The sequence below is a fragment of the Chelon labrosus genome, assembly GCF_963514085.1.
Source record: "Chelon labrosus genome assembly, chromosome: 2".
NCBI classification, from domain to species: Eukaryota; Metazoa; Chordata; class Actinopteri; order Mugiliformes; family Mugilidae; genus Chelon; species Chelon labrosus.
The window spans coordinates 11,060,349-11,077,096 of record NC_140338.1 but is presented as its reverse complement, the minus strand read 5'-3'; the positions used below and the strand labels follow the sequence as shown (position 1 = coordinate 11,077,096).

Sequence of the window (16,748 nt, the reverse complement as noted above, 5' to 3'; positions counted from 1 at the left end):
GTCTTTTTGATTGGTCCGCTAATGCACACGGCGGATGGGCTTGTTTTCATAACGCCTGTCCGGGTCTCGGCGGCGGCATATGTCACCAGCGAGCGCATCGTCATAAGAGCGGCAGCCTCACCTGCGCTTCTACCCCCTTTTGCGGCCCAGTTAGATCAGTGATGGCCTGCCTGACATTTCCAAAATGAGTACAGAGCAACTGGGAACGTGTCCCGTGGCTTTCATTTTCTCTGTATCAAACGCTGCTTTTTCTATTTTTCCTTTTGCTGTCTGTGCGTCTGCCGAGTCATCTAACTCTATTTCGGTCTCTGTTTACTTGTGGAAGGTGGGTTGCCTGTTCCCGCTACTCAGAACAGTTTGCTGACTTACAAAACAACATTCATTGCTCGGCTCTTTGAAAGCACAAGAAAAATGGTCGGACTCTCTGGCGGCCCCGCGTTCCCCTTTCCACTGTTGAGTTAGGAGGAAGAAGGGAATGCAGTTCTTGGGATCATCAAATGAGTCCCTTATAGCGATATACGCTGATCAGGCATAACATTATGACCACCTGCCTTATATTGCGTAGGTCTCCAAAACAGTTGTGACTCATCAGAGAATGGAGATGGGCCTTCTGAGGGTTTCCTGTGATTCTCTGTCAACAGAATGTTGTTAGTGGGGGCCTTTGGGTCCTATGGGTTGAGGGGATGGACCTCTCCGGATCAGGCTTGTCCCAGTACATCCCACAGATACTTGATCAGTTTGGGATCTAGTGAATTTAGAGGCCTGGGGCCTCATGTACTAACAGTTGCGTAGATTTCCACTTAAATCGGAACGTAAGCTCAAATCTACAAGCATTTATAAGCACATTTCCTTTGTACATCCCGATCGAGCGTACCGGACCCCTCCCTGTCCACGCCCCTTTTAAATATGCAAATCCCGGTCCACGCCCTTTTTAAATATGCAACTCTCTGTCCACGCCCATTTTAAATATGGAAATCATATTTAAATTGACCCTGCACCTGAGATTCCCCTCTCTGCGCGATCAGAAAACGAAAATATAAGAATGAGTAAGACGGGAAAGAAGAAGAACTTCACAGAAAGAGAATTGGAGACGCTACTCACTGGGGTGGAGATACGTAAAATGTGCTCTTTGGCACGCTGCCACAATGTTTACTTGCATTTGCGCATCACGTATGATCTTCCTGTTGACATTTACAAATTCATGCGATGGCGCTTTTATATCAATGTGTGTGCAGTCGATAGCTCTGATTACATTCAGAAAACCGTCTCTGGCTGCAGATTGCTCTTTAATGTTGACCTGTCCAGATGCATTGTATGGGAATCTGATATACCTGGCTGACATGAGGATAACTCCGTCCCACGCGGCTGGCATGGCTCTGCTCAGGGTCGACCGGCACAGTCCCGATCGGTCGGAGTAATAGTTTTCACATTGATGACAGTTTCCCGGCATCACCTCTGATCTGTAGAATCCTACTTACGCCAGCAAAATAGTTGCCGTAGGAATGTACGTAAGTTACGGACCTTTCACTGTTGATACATCTGAACTTTTACGTAAATGAGTACTTACGTAACGTTTTTGTACTTACGCAACGTTCGTACATGAGGCCCCAGGTCAACACCTTGTGCTGTTCTTCATGTTTTTTTTTGTTTTTTTGAGTTGTTCCTAAACCATTTTTGTGTGTGTGCCTGTGTCAGGCTGCATCCTGCTCGGGGATGTCTGCTGCCAACAAGGAGTGTCATTGCTATGAGGTGGGGGAGCCTGGTCTGGTCTAGATAAATGCTACATATCTAAGAACATTGCATTGTCACAAGATGGCCAATGCTATTCACTTCTCCTGTCAGTGGTCATAATGCTGTGGCTGCGGTGTAAGTTTGCCAACTTCTCATCATAATCTATGCGACACGGAGCTCCTGCGTCCCCTCCGAAGATTTCTGGCTTGTAGGAATATGTGCTCACTTGAGAGTTAATCCACGGCTGAGAATTATTAAACTGACATAAAAAGTTCCTTCCGACTCACGCCGCAGAGGAGCTAAGGCAAACCTCGCAAGAGATTAACAGACACCTTCGTGTAACCCGTCGTTGCCTGCATGAAGACCTGGCAGCCATTCTACTCGGTAACATGTCAAGCTGGAGGGTGAGCGTGCGTGCATGTATGTGTGTCTCACCATAATGATTAGCGTCGCAGGGCCTATGAAGCTCCAGATAAAGTACGTATCCAGTCGCAGCCAGCACCTAGAGACAGGGAGACAGAGAAAAAGGGGAGTAAGAGGGAGGCGGCGGAGAGAGACATCATGCATGAGAAGAGGGAACAGGAACAGGAGAGACGATAGGCGCGTAGGGGATTTGAAAAACATGCTCCAGCCCCAGATGGATGTAGAGGACAGGACATGGATCACGGCTATACACACACACGTCACCCCACAGAACAGGCAACCACAGCGCTCGCTTTACATCACGTACAGTATATCAAATGCATCACGACAGAGTGGGGACAAAAGGTATAGGGGTGAATGAAAAAGTAAAAGAGATGAGGAAAAAATCGGAAAGGCGTCGCAGGACGGAGGAAAATAGACCAGACGCTCACTTCAAACATACATCACACGCAGAAGAGGTGGGGAGGGGGGATGGGGGGAGACGGCGAGGGATGAGCACCTGTGATAAATAAACCTTTACTTCCCCCTTAGGGCCGCAGATATATGACACGGCCACATCCTGCGGCCGCAAAAATATGACACGACTGTGTTCATTTGAATACTGAGTTATGGACGCCGTCCTCATACCGGGCTATTTATGGAGTCTGGGAATGGCTGCGGTGAGGTTAAAGGAGAGAGGAGGGACACATAATCTATGCCGCGCAAACACGCACCCACACAGCCAGGGACGGAGGACACACATGGAGGCACGCATACCCAGAGAGAGAGAGAGAGAGAGAGAGAGGCAGTCATTTCTGACCACAGGGTTAGCTTTGGTAGTAAAAGATATACTGCTGTATGCTAAATTACAGCACCCCAAAACATCTTCGCTCATCAACTGCAGCGAGCACGGGGGAAAGGCAAAAAAAAAAAAAAAAGAGAAAGAAAGAAAGAACACGTCCCAGTGTGCCCTCCACCGAGGTCAGACCCAACTGGTTGCAGAATAAGGTGCCAGAGAGAAAACCGCTGGAGCAAAATGGCCAACTGATTCATGACCAGCTGCTTTTGAATTATTAATCTTTCAATTTCCACCACATTAGAGAGCCCTCCATTACGGGTCCCTGACTGTGTCACAGTATCCTCCATTAGGGCTCCTTTGCTAAGTCATAGCCTCCTTCATTATGGGACCTGAATGAGATTCAGTGCCACTGGCTAATATGGGGAAGAATAGGGCCGTTACGTGACAAGGTGACACAGCAGGGATGGCATGTGGTATTTTCAGGAGGTTTTTGTCTCAATGTGTTGTGTCAAAAAAAAAAAAAAAAAAAAAAACGGAAGGCAGCATTATTTTCGAGTCTAGACTGATAAATGAGTCATGTAAGCCAGTTTCTGCTTTTAATGAAAAGTACTTTCGCGGAAAAAAGGTGTCAATTACTTTCCAAATCCACAAGGACCATTAAAAAAGGAAGAGGATTTACTGTTTGGGTGCAACATTAACTAAGGCTACAGACTATTTTTTTGATGGTGTGAATCTTTCAATTTGTGCGAGGTGTTCTACTCCACTCTTCTAAACCACAGCGATCGTCTCAAGTCTGTCGGGTAATGGTATTCGGTCTGATTATTCATCCAGAGCTCCGCATTCAGACTCTCATGTTTAAATGATCGCACCCCCCCCCCCCCAATTAAATGAAATATTGATCCGAGTGGTGCGCGGATTGGTACGGCTTGATGCTTAAACACAGCTAAATACGACCCTTCTCTCACCTTTCAAACCCTACCAGGCGATGCGCAGCCAGGCGGAAAGCCGTGACGTCTGAACTACAAAAGGTCCCAGAAGGAAGCGGCGGCGGCGGCGGGCGAACGCGAGCATTTGGGCCCGTGAATCATTTAAAGGCGCTTTAGCTTCCTGCCACTTTCCACATACTATATGAAGCTGCTCATTTATAAGCAATTGAGGGATGAGATTTTGCTAATGCGAGGTTCTCTTTGCATAGATTTCACATAGTCAAAGAGAGGAGGACGGGACAAGGCCATATATATAGTGCATCGTATGTACTTGGGTTTAATAATTCTATGCGCTGCAGTGTTTCCCCCTAGGTTTACGGCTATGAGGGGGCGATTGCTGTCTGTTTTTCATTGGGATGACGCCATATATTTTTCCATGCGTGGTCTCAGTCCCCTGGAGGGAGTTTGCTCACCTGTGGGGCGGAAGTCCGTGCGAACTGTGAACGCTCAATCAGGTAGAGACAGAGATGACATGCCTTCGTGCAAATAAGATAAATAAGATAGGGCTGGGGCGGCACAGTGGCATGGAGCTTAGCACTGGTGCCTCACAGCTTAAGGAGGCTCTGGGTTCGACTGGGGCCTTTCGGTGCCGGGTTTGCATGTTCTCCCTGTGTCTGCGTGGGCTCTGGCTTCCTCCCACTGTCCAAAAACATTAGGGAGGCACCGAAAATTTCCGGCCGAAAACCGAAAATGCAAGAGACCCCCCCCCCCCCCCCCCCGGTTACCTTTCCTATAGAACAGGTCTATACCTTGTTCTTTATTTGAACAAACTAAAAAGCCTTATCTTTCATTCATTTCCTGTAACCTCTTGTCCTCTGGAGGGTCGCGGGGGGCTGGAGCCTATCCATTGGTATTCATTGGTATGTTTTTTGTCACCTCGGGCCATTTTCGGCCAAAAATTGCTGCGGTTGTTGCTTGCACGTGTTGTTTCGGCGATAAAAGTCCAAAACTTTTCAGACGAAAGAAACGAAAATGCACTTTCGGGCCATTTTCGGCCGAAAATTTATCGGAGAAACAGGATGTTGTGGTGATGCAAGCAAGAACTGCAGCAATTTTGGCCGAAAATGGCGCGAGAATGGCGCGAGAATGGCGCGAAAGTGCCCCCCCGCGACCCTCCAGAGGACAAGAGGTTACAGGAAATGAATGAAAGATAAGACTATTTAGTTTGTTCAAATAAAGAACAAGGTATAGACCTGTTCTATAGGAAAGGTAACTGGGGGGGGGTATAATAGCAGGGGAAACACTACACTGTATGGATAAAATAATGGCCTCCTTTCAGACTCTCAGTCTGAATGTGCTGTGGACAGGTCAAGCAAGTAAAACTGTTATTATGTCGACTCCTGCGTATTTGTAGGTTGCCTGTTATGCATATATCTCATATAAATGAGATGCTGGCTGCCTTTTCTTGGATTCAGCCTATATCCCGGGGTGGGACAAGTCAAGCATGCATGAATATGTTAGCTTTTGCTTTTAATGTATGTTCTCATCCTCCATCCACCGTGCTGCATTTCCTCCAGAGAGGGACGCACAGGCGCCAAACCAGTATGGATGTGTGCACGCCCTGACAGTCTACTCCATCACTACCTTCCACATGCCTCCATTCTCACACTTAAACCACTCTTTTCCCCCCTCAGTTTGCTCCACTCTGCAACCCCCCCACCCCTCCTTCCATCCCGCCTGTTAAATCCTTCCATATTCACACATTGTCGCCGCTGCGCTCATGCAGGCACTCTGTGGTGCATCCTCCATGCTCCCCCCCCCACCCCCTCCACTCTCAGCCTCTCTGTATTGACTCTTGAGAAGTGCCACAGCTTGTAGAGCCCAACGTGGCAGACGCAGCCAAAATGACAGCAGGCACTCCAGCCTCCCTCCTCCCTCCTCCCTCCTCTCGTGCCCCGTCATCCATCCTTCCTCCACGCAACGCGTCCCTCCGCCGCCCTCCTTACACTCGGTCGGTGCCGTAGCTCCTGTAGTCCACCGCAGCAGAGACGGCCACTATGACAGCAGGCACTCCGTATCCTGCCAGGTAGAAGTACTTAGTCCTGGAGTGTTCGCTCTCAAACACCTCTACCAGCATGATGTAGAGCTGCACCCCTTCCAGGAACATCCAGGTGAACGCTGCCAAGAAGAAGAAATGGAGCAAGGCCGCAAAGACTGCGCAGACAATCTGGCGGGGGACAGAAAAGATTGAGAGGATTTAAAAATACAGTAACGCTTCACAGAAAAAAAAAAAATTCTCAGGAAATATTTAATCTGGAGGACACTTGTGCTGATTAGTTGGAAAGTAGAGGGGAATAAAGTTGCAAATACTGCAGGCGATAAGGGTATGAGTCAGATTTAGAACGCACTAATTTATCACATTAACATAAGGGAGAAAATGTTAGGGATTAAAAATTGGATCGCCAGTACTGGAACGGACAGGAGAGGGAGAGGATACGGTGAAAGGAACTGTGGCGCGATCGTTGCGTACCGTGACGGCAATTTCAGGTGACTCAAAGAATGACTGAAAACTCAATATTAGCAGAGCCTCCTTCACGCTTTACTCGCTGTCTACGACAATCTACAACATCTGAGAAGACAGAAGAGAAAACGCAAGCGGCGGGGTGGTGTGGCTGATTGACCACACGTCCGACTGAAGTAGCAAAGCGCTTTCAACGGGGGGGCCGGGGAAAAAAAGGAAGGAGCGCGTTGAGGAGGGCGAAATTACCCGGCCAACGCTGGCGAAAACACAATGTGAACAAAATAAGTGGAGCGGCTGCGAAAAATGACTCAGCAACTTGGTATGATGGAAAAAAAAAAAAGAAAAATTTAATTTGTCTTTTCTAAGCTTTGAAAAAACTTTGGATAGTTGGTGGAAAATACAATTTCGGGGGCTTTCAATGGAGCCCCGAAGCGCATGCGAACGCAATCAAAATACTGTTGTACGCCGTTAATTTGGCTCCTCGCAAAATGGTAATTATCGAAAACCAAACAGAAGTGATAATATTTGAATCCATCAGCGCCAAACCCCCGTGATTAAACATTCACACTGAAAGGGGCGTGAATGGATTTTAAATGGCATTGTTAGTAGCCAGTGAATGGTGACGGATGAAAGGGGTGCAAGGGAGTTACAGGGGTAGATGATAACATACTCAGAGAAGCCCTGCGCAGAAGTCCCTTGAGAAAAACAGCAAAAGATGAGGAGTAGGAAAATGAAAGGGGAGGGGTTTCAAACCTAAAAGAACACATTTATAATTTAGGCAATAGGACGGGAAGAAAAGATCGGTGCTCGGGAGAAGATGGCGAGCAAAGGATGAGGTGAGACTGCGCCCGTAAAGTTCACGGCAACTCTCTAATCTAAAGGGTCGCTCCTAAAGCACTGAATGGAAGAGCTAATTGACGGACTTTTGTAATGGACGGGTTTGCAACAAGAGAGAGAGAATTACCTAATGTCTGAGAGACAATGAGTTTAGGGGGCGAGGGAGTCACTCATTTCCATTTCTAATGATCGCGCAGTGTAGCTTTCATCACGCCGCCACACAGGCAGGTATAGAAAAAAAGCGGCTGCTTATGCAAAGTCATTTCGTTTTCCTGCCGGAATTACTGGCTTAACCGGCTGCGAGCTAAGTGATGCCGAAGATGTTAATGGAGGTCACGAATAGTCACCGGTAATTAACGGCGGAGCGGCACGAGCGCGCACGAGCGCGCGCGAGCGAGCGGAGGAACGCGATCCCTCCCACGCCGACACACACACACACACAAAACACAAACAAAGAGAAGTACACAAGCGCCGCTGTCGAAAACGCACGACGCTTCAAATTTATTTATTTCGTCCATTCATCGTCGGCGATGAAAAAACGCGCTCGCTCTCGTTGAAAGCTCAGCAGGTCGCCAAGGCCCGGGGGCTTCTTGAATGCGATAGAAGAGGATACAGCCTTGAGCACTTTCTTCCCGAGAGACGCACAAATAAAAAGTTTTCTTTTATGGAGATTATTATTTGAGTGACCTTGCCTTAAAAAATTAAAGGAGGCCATCTTGTCTTAATATCAGTGCCTTAAGATTTTTAGGCAAACCTAACATGAAATTTGAAGTCAGGAACCATGAATGGTACACTGAAGGATGACCCTATAGAGCACAGGTGTCAAACATACGGCCCGCGGGCCAAAAGCGGCCCGCCAGAGGGCCTAATCTGGCCCGCAGTGTGAATTTGCAAAGTTAGAAAACTGCAATTTTTTTTATGAAAATAACTGCTATCCCTAAGTTGTCCACTGTTTTAGTAAGAGAAGTGGACAGAACACAACACAGAGACCCAGGACTAAACAGCAGACGCAGCAATGTGCTCAAATTGCACTTATTTTTCTAACAAAATTTCATTTTTTTTTTTTGAAGGGTAGTTCATTAAATGTAAACATTCTCCTAATTTACTTGATCTTCTTTGCACTAAAACAAATGGACTCATAGGTTATTATACTATTATCTTACTGGACCGGCCCACTTTAGATCAAATTGGGCTGTATGTGCCCCCCGAACTAAAATGTGTGTTGACACCCCTGCTATAGAGTATATACTGATTAGCCACAACATTATGACCACTGATAGGAGAAGTAAATAACATTGACCATCTTGTGACAGTTCAATGTTCTGCTGGGAAACTTTTATACCTGGCATTCATTCGTGTGGATGTTACTTAGACATGTAGCACCCACCTAGACCACACCAGGCACCCCGACTCCATAGCAATGACACTCCTTGATGTCAGCAGCCATCCCCATCAGGATGCAGCCTGACACAGGCACGCACACACAAAAACGCTTTAGGAACAACTCGAAAAAACATGAAAAGGTGTCGACCTGGCCTCCGAATTCACTAGATCCCACACTGATCAAGTATCTGTGGGATGATCCACATTCTCAAGGTGAAGGACCAACTCACTTGATGATGCAGGTTTCTCTAGACTCCAATTTACACCAACATAATTAATGTAGAGAGTAGCAACGCTGCTGCATTCATGAACACTAACACAAAACAAATCCCTGGTCTGAATAGCAGCGTCTCCACCACAAACATTTTATGCTCCACTCAGTCTCAGGAGGTACTTGAACAGCAAACTAAACTTTTAGAAAAAGGCACAAAAAAAAATCATCATCTCCAACATAAACACTTCAAAATCAAAGTCTTCGGTTTCTGTCGAGCACAGACTCCTGCACTTTACCTCATATTTATACATGGATGCAGACTGAGGGCTCAGTTTAACTCGAACAGCACCCCGGCGCAAATGCATATAAATCTTGCCTCTTGCTGTGAGGAAGGTTAACAAGGCCCTGACATCACCCAAGCTAACACAAAGCTAATGCATGAGCCGTGAACTTTATATTGCAAGTCATTATTATGCGGAGTGGGAATGGATCAGAGATGAGGTCCTTTGGATTTTACACAGTTGTAACATTTAAGCTACAGCGCCATTCAAGAAGCACAATAACGTAACCCCCTGGTCTTCGCCGTGCATTTGCCGTAATTTAGCCGCAAATTGCGACGCCGTTAATCTGAGGTCACGTCTCGACGCAGCGGTGATGGCATGAAAAACTGAGCATGTGCGGCAAAGACAATGCCAGTAAATCCCCGTTCGCGATTTATGAGAAAGCAAGTATCACAATTCCGGGCTGGTCTGAATACAAAGATGTGGTTTGTTTAAAAGCCACCCAGAGAAACGTCTGTTTTTGATTTATTCCGGGGACGCTGCATGTGTTCCTCGAATCAATGCGTTATTTATTATTCATGAAGCAAACATTTTTACGATTCACTTGTATTGTACTGGTATTGATTAGTGGACTGTTACGCCGAGGCTGTGACATGAGTTAACACACACACACACACACATGCGCGCACACATGGGCGCACACATGGCTCCACACTTCTTACCGGCTGATCCGCCTTGTTGATGCCGACCAGGAACAGTGACTCAGCGATGAAGAGGCTGATGCAGAGGTTCTTGTGGATGGTGTTGCGGTCGCTCTGCAGCCCGCGGAAGAAGCAAAAGGTGAAGATGCAGATGAGCAGGCACACCAGCGACAGCAGGATGCCCACCCATGTGATGACATCCAGGAGCACGTCGTGCATGCTGTCGGCTTTCTGCGAGCGGTGCAAAGAAAAGGGAGAAAAGCCTGAGTGGGTATTATATTTAATAATATTTTACAGCCACCGTAGCAATGTTTAGCTTCGGCCTGCGGGAAAACAACCAAAAAACGTGAGTCATATTGCTGCTGGATGAAACATACTGCGGGAACAGACGTACAGACGACAACCCCCCCGCCCTGCCCCGCCCTGACTGATGCGAGTCTGCCGGCTGTGTGTCGCCGAGCGTTCAGGGCCACAACGTTACGCCGCGTTGCACAGGTGTGCCGGCTCTATCCATCAGTGTCCTGCAGCCTGGCAGGCAGAGCAATGTTCAACACAGCACTGCTGTGATGGATCTACTGCTCAAACCCTCACACTGTGTTGTTCACACGGGGTTGCCAAGCTAGGTCTGACCATGACCCCTTTGGAAGTAACACACATCCTATGGTCCGGAGGGAGGGGGGGAGGCGTGTGTGTGTGGGGCGGGGGGACGAGTGTCACACAACATCCACGGAGTCAAAAGATTTGCGAAAAGAATCTTAAAGCAACAAAAGAGGGATACAATGAGCACTTATCCCACACGTGGACGGGACAACGGCGGTTTTTATCCCCCTCCCACTGGTGGCTCGCGGATATCATAATAAACGCATCGCTTTTTAACAAACCCAGAACTGCACCGGTTGGAAGAAGCGCATATTTTATTTTTTTTTTGTCAGCCGTGTCATCACAAGGCTTGACAAATCAATTGCAAATGTTTTCCCACCGCCAAGACTGATTATTCAGACTCTGGAGAGTTTGAAACTTATTTTCCAGATGTTGGTAGTGTTCATCTCTTCCTTCCTTCCTTCCTTCCAACCCCCCATTTTTTTTTTTTCTTTTTGGCCAGCTAACCAAAATGATGAATAACTGACCCTTTGATATTGCCCACCGCCCTCCCCCCCTCCCTCCCTCCCTCTCTCTCTCTCTGGCGGGCCCTGCAGAATAAAACGCCTACCTTGACCTCAACGTGGGCCATGAGCACCGCAAAGCTGGTGAGGTGTGTGCAGGAGCAGCTGGTGTGCGTGCGGTTGGTGGCCAGCAGACGACAGTCCTGCGTGGACCAGAATCCCGTCATGGTGCGCTTGGAGTAGCTCCAGAACGAGCAGTTGGGATTGAAATTCTTTTCCGAATGCTGGAGGAACAGAAAGAGGGAGAGGGGGAGAGATAAATAAAGCGCGATTGAGCAAAAACAGACAGGAAGAAAATCGAGAGAGACAAAAAGCAGGATGGGTTAGATAACAGGAAGCCGGAGACAAACAGATACTTGGCCGCGGAGAGGTGGGAGGCAGGAACGTGGACGGGCTGGAGAGCTTATGAAAAAATAAATGATAAAAAAAAAAAAAAAAGAAGTGAGAAAACGGTGGGATGGGACTGTCGGAGAAAAAAGGAGGGAGAGGAGGAAACGCAGCGAGGGAGTCAAACACACACCACAACAACAAAACAACAAACAGAAGGGACAGAATGCGAGAGTGCAACAAATAAACACGGAGCCATGGCAGGAGGTGACAGTGCTGCGTCCGCGCTTGTTGTGTGAGATTCTGGAGTGTAGGAGCCGCTCGTGTTGTGTAAACTGATGGAGCTGTGTGTGTGTGTGTGCGTGTGTGTGTGTTGGGTTTGTAAAGATACTCCCAAAAAAAAAAAAAAAAAAAAAAGAGCAAGGGAAAACAGTCGAGGCTATTTTCCGCTGCCAACAAGCTGGATCACCAACTGGATGAGGGCTTGTTTGTTGGATGAGAAACACACTCTCACACACACATAAATTTTTTTATTTTTTTTTTAAAACCTTATGAGGAAATGTTGAATTCAAGTCGGCGATACTGCAAGTGTCAGAGCCGATCTCGCCGAGTGTCATCCGGGGCAAGGCGAAGACAGCTGAGCCGTGTCTTGTCAAAGCGGTTCGCAAGTCTTCAAAAGACTTTCAGATCTTTAAACGCCGGCCGTAAACGACGGAACATTTTACCACTTTATTCTCTTTTAAAGCCGCGACCAAGGACTTCTTAAGCTAAGGCAGAAGAATTAAATATTCAATCTGGCACTAAGTTAAAAAAAAAAAAAACTGAAGGATTAGTTTTTTTTGTCTCCAACTCTTAAAGAGTCTCCAACTTGTGTTACCGCTGCTACTTAAACCAGGGATTTGAGAATAAAGAGTAACGCTACTGACAAATGTGAGGCTCTTTCAGGCCTCTGATGGCATTCAGCTCTAAGGCCAGCAGTTCCGGACAAAGAACATCAAGTTCGGTAAACGGCGCTTCTCCCTCTCTCTCTTGTTTTTTCCACCGGGTGTCTCCGGCTCCAGTGCTGCATGTTTCCGATCCGCGTTTAACCTGCTCACTGTTTATCGTTTCTCCACACTTATCTTTTTTTTGCTTTTTTCCGACTTTCTCTCCTCTCGCCCCGACCGGTGGATGCTGGCTCTGTCTGAGGTTTCTTCCTGTTGAAATGGACCTTTCTCCCTCTCCACTGTTGCCAAGACAGTGCTCGCTCAAGAGGGAATCCTGTGTTTATTCTTTATAATGTTGTATTGTTGTAGCAGCGGTGCCTGGAGTGACTTAGGTTAGGATTTGGGACTGGGTAAATAAACTGAGTAAATTGTCTGTTTAGTGATGACTAATGTGTTTTTGAATTTCTTTGACAACAATAGCCTTACACACGTATCAGGCATAACATTATGACCACCTTCCTAATATTATGTAGGTCTCCCTTAAGCGTCCAAAACAGTTGTGACTCATCAGAGAATAGACATGGGCCTTCTGAGGGTGTCCTGTGGTGTCTGGCAACAGGATGTTGTTAGTGGGGGGCCTTTGGGTCCTATGGGTTGAGGGGAGGGGCCTCTGTGGATCATCCCACAGATCAGTTTGGGATCTAGTGAATTTGGAGGCCAGGTCAACACCTTGTGCACGTTTTTTGGAAAACTGGTCTACTGGGGATGGCTGCTGCCATCAAGGAGTGTCATTGCTATGGGGTGGGGGTGCCTGGTCTGGTCTAGGTGGGTGCTATATGTCTAAGTAACATCCACACAAATGCCAGGTCCAAACGTTTCCCAACAGAACATTGTATTGTCACAAGATGGTCAACGTTATTCACTTCTCCTGTCAGTGGTCTTAATGTTGTGGCTGATGGGTGTATTGCTCAGGGTAATGTTGAATGTAAAGCTGTGCCTAGTACCTTTTTTTGTCATAAGAAAGACTCTCTTAGCCTCTGTTTCTGTCTCATCATCTCACAGCGAGTACATTTCTGTCCAAAAAGCTTCGGTCTTCACCGCGCACTTCACTTACCTGCAGGTGTTTGACAGTGAAGACCACAGGCTCAGACAGGTAAACCTTGTTGCTCTCCTTGTTAATGGACGCCGTGATGACCGGGGAGTTGACGATGACGGAGTAATTCGGATAGACCGCCTCGCTGCTCAGTCTAACGCTGGCGTTCTCCGTGGACAGGTAGGCGCCCAGGTTCCTGTACAGGACGAACGCCATCCTGATCTCGCCTGTGAGGAGACATAAAGGGGACGGCGTTGGTGATCGGAGGTTTAAACTACAACGACAGACTGGAAAAGGTGGACGTGAGGAGGGGAAAACAAGAGATCTGGGTAATACGTGAGTCGGACGGGGAGAAAGAGCGGGATGGCATGAAGAGAGAACGTGAGATTTCATCGCGTACCGTTTCTGCCGTGCTGTTTGAGAGTGCTGGCTGACAGCTGGATGGAGTTTCCATGTTGCTCCGTCTGAGGGAACGTCAGGTCTGCGAGGTTCCCGTCCGTGCTGAGCCGGGCCACTTCCAGCTCTGCAACGCACACACACACACACACACACACACACACAAACAAACCCTAATGTCAATTCACAGCATCAAATTTGGCTTGCGCGCTCTTGTAACAACCATGTTTTCTCACTAAGTGCTTCACGGCAGAACACGGGGCACAAATCCCGAAGCAGTTTCCAGCTCCTCCTAAACAAAGAAAATGAAAAAGGAAAAAAAAAAATCTGATAGGAATCAAAGTGAAATAATTTTTCTTTTACTAAAAAAAGCAACTATGTCTCCAGGCAACAGGTCCAGCTCATTGAGGTGGATTATCCTGCCTCTCTTCTTGTATTGTGAGAATCTAATTTCACCATCCCGGTTCGTTAGCACATTCCCGATTGAGTCCATGTAAAGTATTGGATAAAGTATCCAATTAAGGACTAATTATACCTTTGGTGTATCGCTATCTTGTGCTTCTGAGTGATTTGCAGACGGCTTCTTCACTTCTTCACGGCGGAAAAACAGCTCTCCCACCGCCACCCCCCCGACCAAACAAACCCAACACAAGGACGACTCGGATGGAGGCGGTGGAGAGGGGTGAGAGGCGGAAAGGAAAGGGAGAGAGGCTTGAAGAGGTCAGGGAGGAGAAGTGTTTGGGAAGGAGGCAAAAGGGAAAAGAGGCGAGAGGACGGGCCGAACGGGAGATCCGAAAGAAAGAGCGAGGCGGGTTAACGAGCGGATGTGTTTAGAGGGGCGACCGCGTTCTCCAACGGCGCACAAGAGACGGGGCTTGGGAAAGTGTGGGAGAGGAGCGGAAACGGAGGCAGAGCGAGGCAGGCAGACACAAACACAGACAGACGGCGGAGGCGCAAACACGGCCAAAAAAAAAAAAGGAAAGGAGAATCGCTGGTTAAGTGTCCCCCCATCGCTTGAACATTTCGGCTACGCACGTATTAACATATCAACGCACCGTACACACACACACACACGTGCAGCACACATCGACGGGGCGTCAAAACACGCTGAGTCTAATCTAATTAAAGCATCCCTGTCACGACAATCCTCCTCCCAAGAAACACACTTGTTCATTATCGTTATCACACGCGCACACTGTTACCGCTGTGTTATCCCTTCAAATCACTGTTTTGACTCTAATAATAACACTATTTATGCATCTGCCTAATACCACGACTCACACACACACACACACACACACACACATGCAATGTAACACAATTATATCACTAACACTAGCTGCAGTGCTTCTTTAAAATGCGCCAAATAATTTATTCTTGTCACTCTCATCTGAAAGGCTTGTAAAAGGAAAAAAAAATAAATAAAAAAGAGGCGAGGGGAGGGGAGGGGAGAGGAGGGGAGGGGGCTGCTTAGCAAGTGCGAGGAAGAGAGCAGGGATGGAGGAATCGCAGAGAGGAAGGCAGAAGTGAGGAGGGGAGAAGAGAAAGAGAGAGATGACAGGCTGCACGGAGCCGGTTATGAATAAAGAGGAGAGATAATCACGGTGGATCTGCCCACTGGATTAGCTGGGAGGGAAGATTAACGGCGCCAAAAAAAAAAAAGAAAAAGGAGGAGGAATGAGGAGATTTCTCCACAAAAAGAGCACTTCCTGTTTTAAGTTTCCTCAGAGACGCAGCAGCAGCATCTCGGCGCATCTCTGCGGCTGTTTATGTAACCGCGTTCGAGGAGGAAGAGGGGAGGAAATAAATAAAAAATAAAACAAATTTGGAGGTGACGCAAGTGTGAAATTATGCCAAGGTGAAGCCGTTGCAGGGTGTCGGTCGACGGGATGAACTGTTGTGCTTTAAAGTTAATCGAGACAAAGTCGCGTTGGGGGGGGGGGGGGGTGACTTTGTGGAGCCTTATCTGGCTGTGCCGTCTGCCTTTGATAAGATGAAATGCTGTAATGTTATCACCACGCTGAGCGACTTAAATAGCTGTAATTTCATTGCTTACTGATGTGAAAGCGCGCGACGAAACCCTGAGAGCATCATTTGACATTCCACCACCACCATCAACCCTCGAGCACGCACTCATCCGGTCTCCTTCTTTACTTTATCACCGCCGGTTTCCTCTCCCCGCTCCTCCTCATCCGCGGCTTTTCATCTCCGGCCGAGGAACAGACGAGCCCAGCGAGTGCTGGTAATTGGGAAATGATGTGGAGGAAATTTTGAAATATCAAATCAAACGGGGGAGCAAAACAGGAGGATAACCGAGGGGGGACATGAGTGAGCGCGGCGCGCTGTTCTGGGCGCGGATGAAACGGCGGCTCGCAGATGTATCATCATCATCATCTGAAGGCATGGGAAAGCAAAAGGGGGATTTGCGCTCTCCAGCAAAATCTGCCTCGCTCCGTGGCCATGTGGCGAGGTGATCAGCGAGAGATGATGGAAAAGAGGAGAAGGAGAGGGGAGGAGAGCGATGTGTGCAAGGCGCCATCGTAACTAGCTCTGTTCTGCTTTGTCAATTCCGCCTACAAGTGGAGGGAGGAAAATACGGCTAAACAGATATATAAATAAATAAAAATGACTGGAAAACAATCCATGCCTGACTACGGCCAATGCTTTTACTGCATTCTGCTGGATGAGGATCTCCACGGGTTTGACCCTTCAGAGCCTCCCGCGCAACGACCCAGATGTCTTCACCGTGACCTCCCTGTCACATCTTCACACACGTACATAACATAACAAAGCAGGCATTCAAAGCTGTAAATACAGGCAGTCTGTACATGTTGCTGATGCCATCGCGACCAAAACGTTGGATTTCCGCATGAATATTTCATCTCTGGCAAATGTAATCACGGATTCTGCTTTAGGTCCTTTTTTTTGTGCTTCTATAAGTTTAATAGATAGCAACCACAGGATGTTTTCACATTTTTGTGCACAAATCTGTAATTGGTTTGCAAATATTTATAATGCACTCGTTTGCCAGTTCATTAGGTACACTAG

At 47.6% G+C, this 16,748-nt stretch overlaps 1 protein-coding gene across 1 annotated transcript in view; it reads right to left on the bottom strand.

Moving 5' to 3' along the window:
• Positions 1–16,748, bottom strand: part of adgrl3.1 (adhesion G protein-coupled receptor L3.1) — a 96,308-nt gene that overhangs the window by 18,186 nt on the left and 61,374 nt on the right. The window contains exons 11-16 of the mRNA XM_084556912.1: positions 13,705–13,827; positions 13,326–13,531; positions 11,006–11,182; positions 9,817–10,026; positions 5,865–6,085; positions 2,167–2,233 (exon numbers count right to left, since the gene is read on the bottom strand). Coding sequence (XP_084413038.1) covers positions 2,167–2,233; positions 5,865–6,085; positions 9,817–10,026; positions 11,006–11,182; positions 13,326–13,531; positions 13,705–13,827 — 1,004 coding nt within the window. The remainder of the gene's footprint in view (positions 1–2,166; positions 2,234–5,864; positions 6,086–9,816; positions 10,027–11,005; positions 11,183–13,325; positions 13,532–13,704; positions 13,828–16,748) is intronic.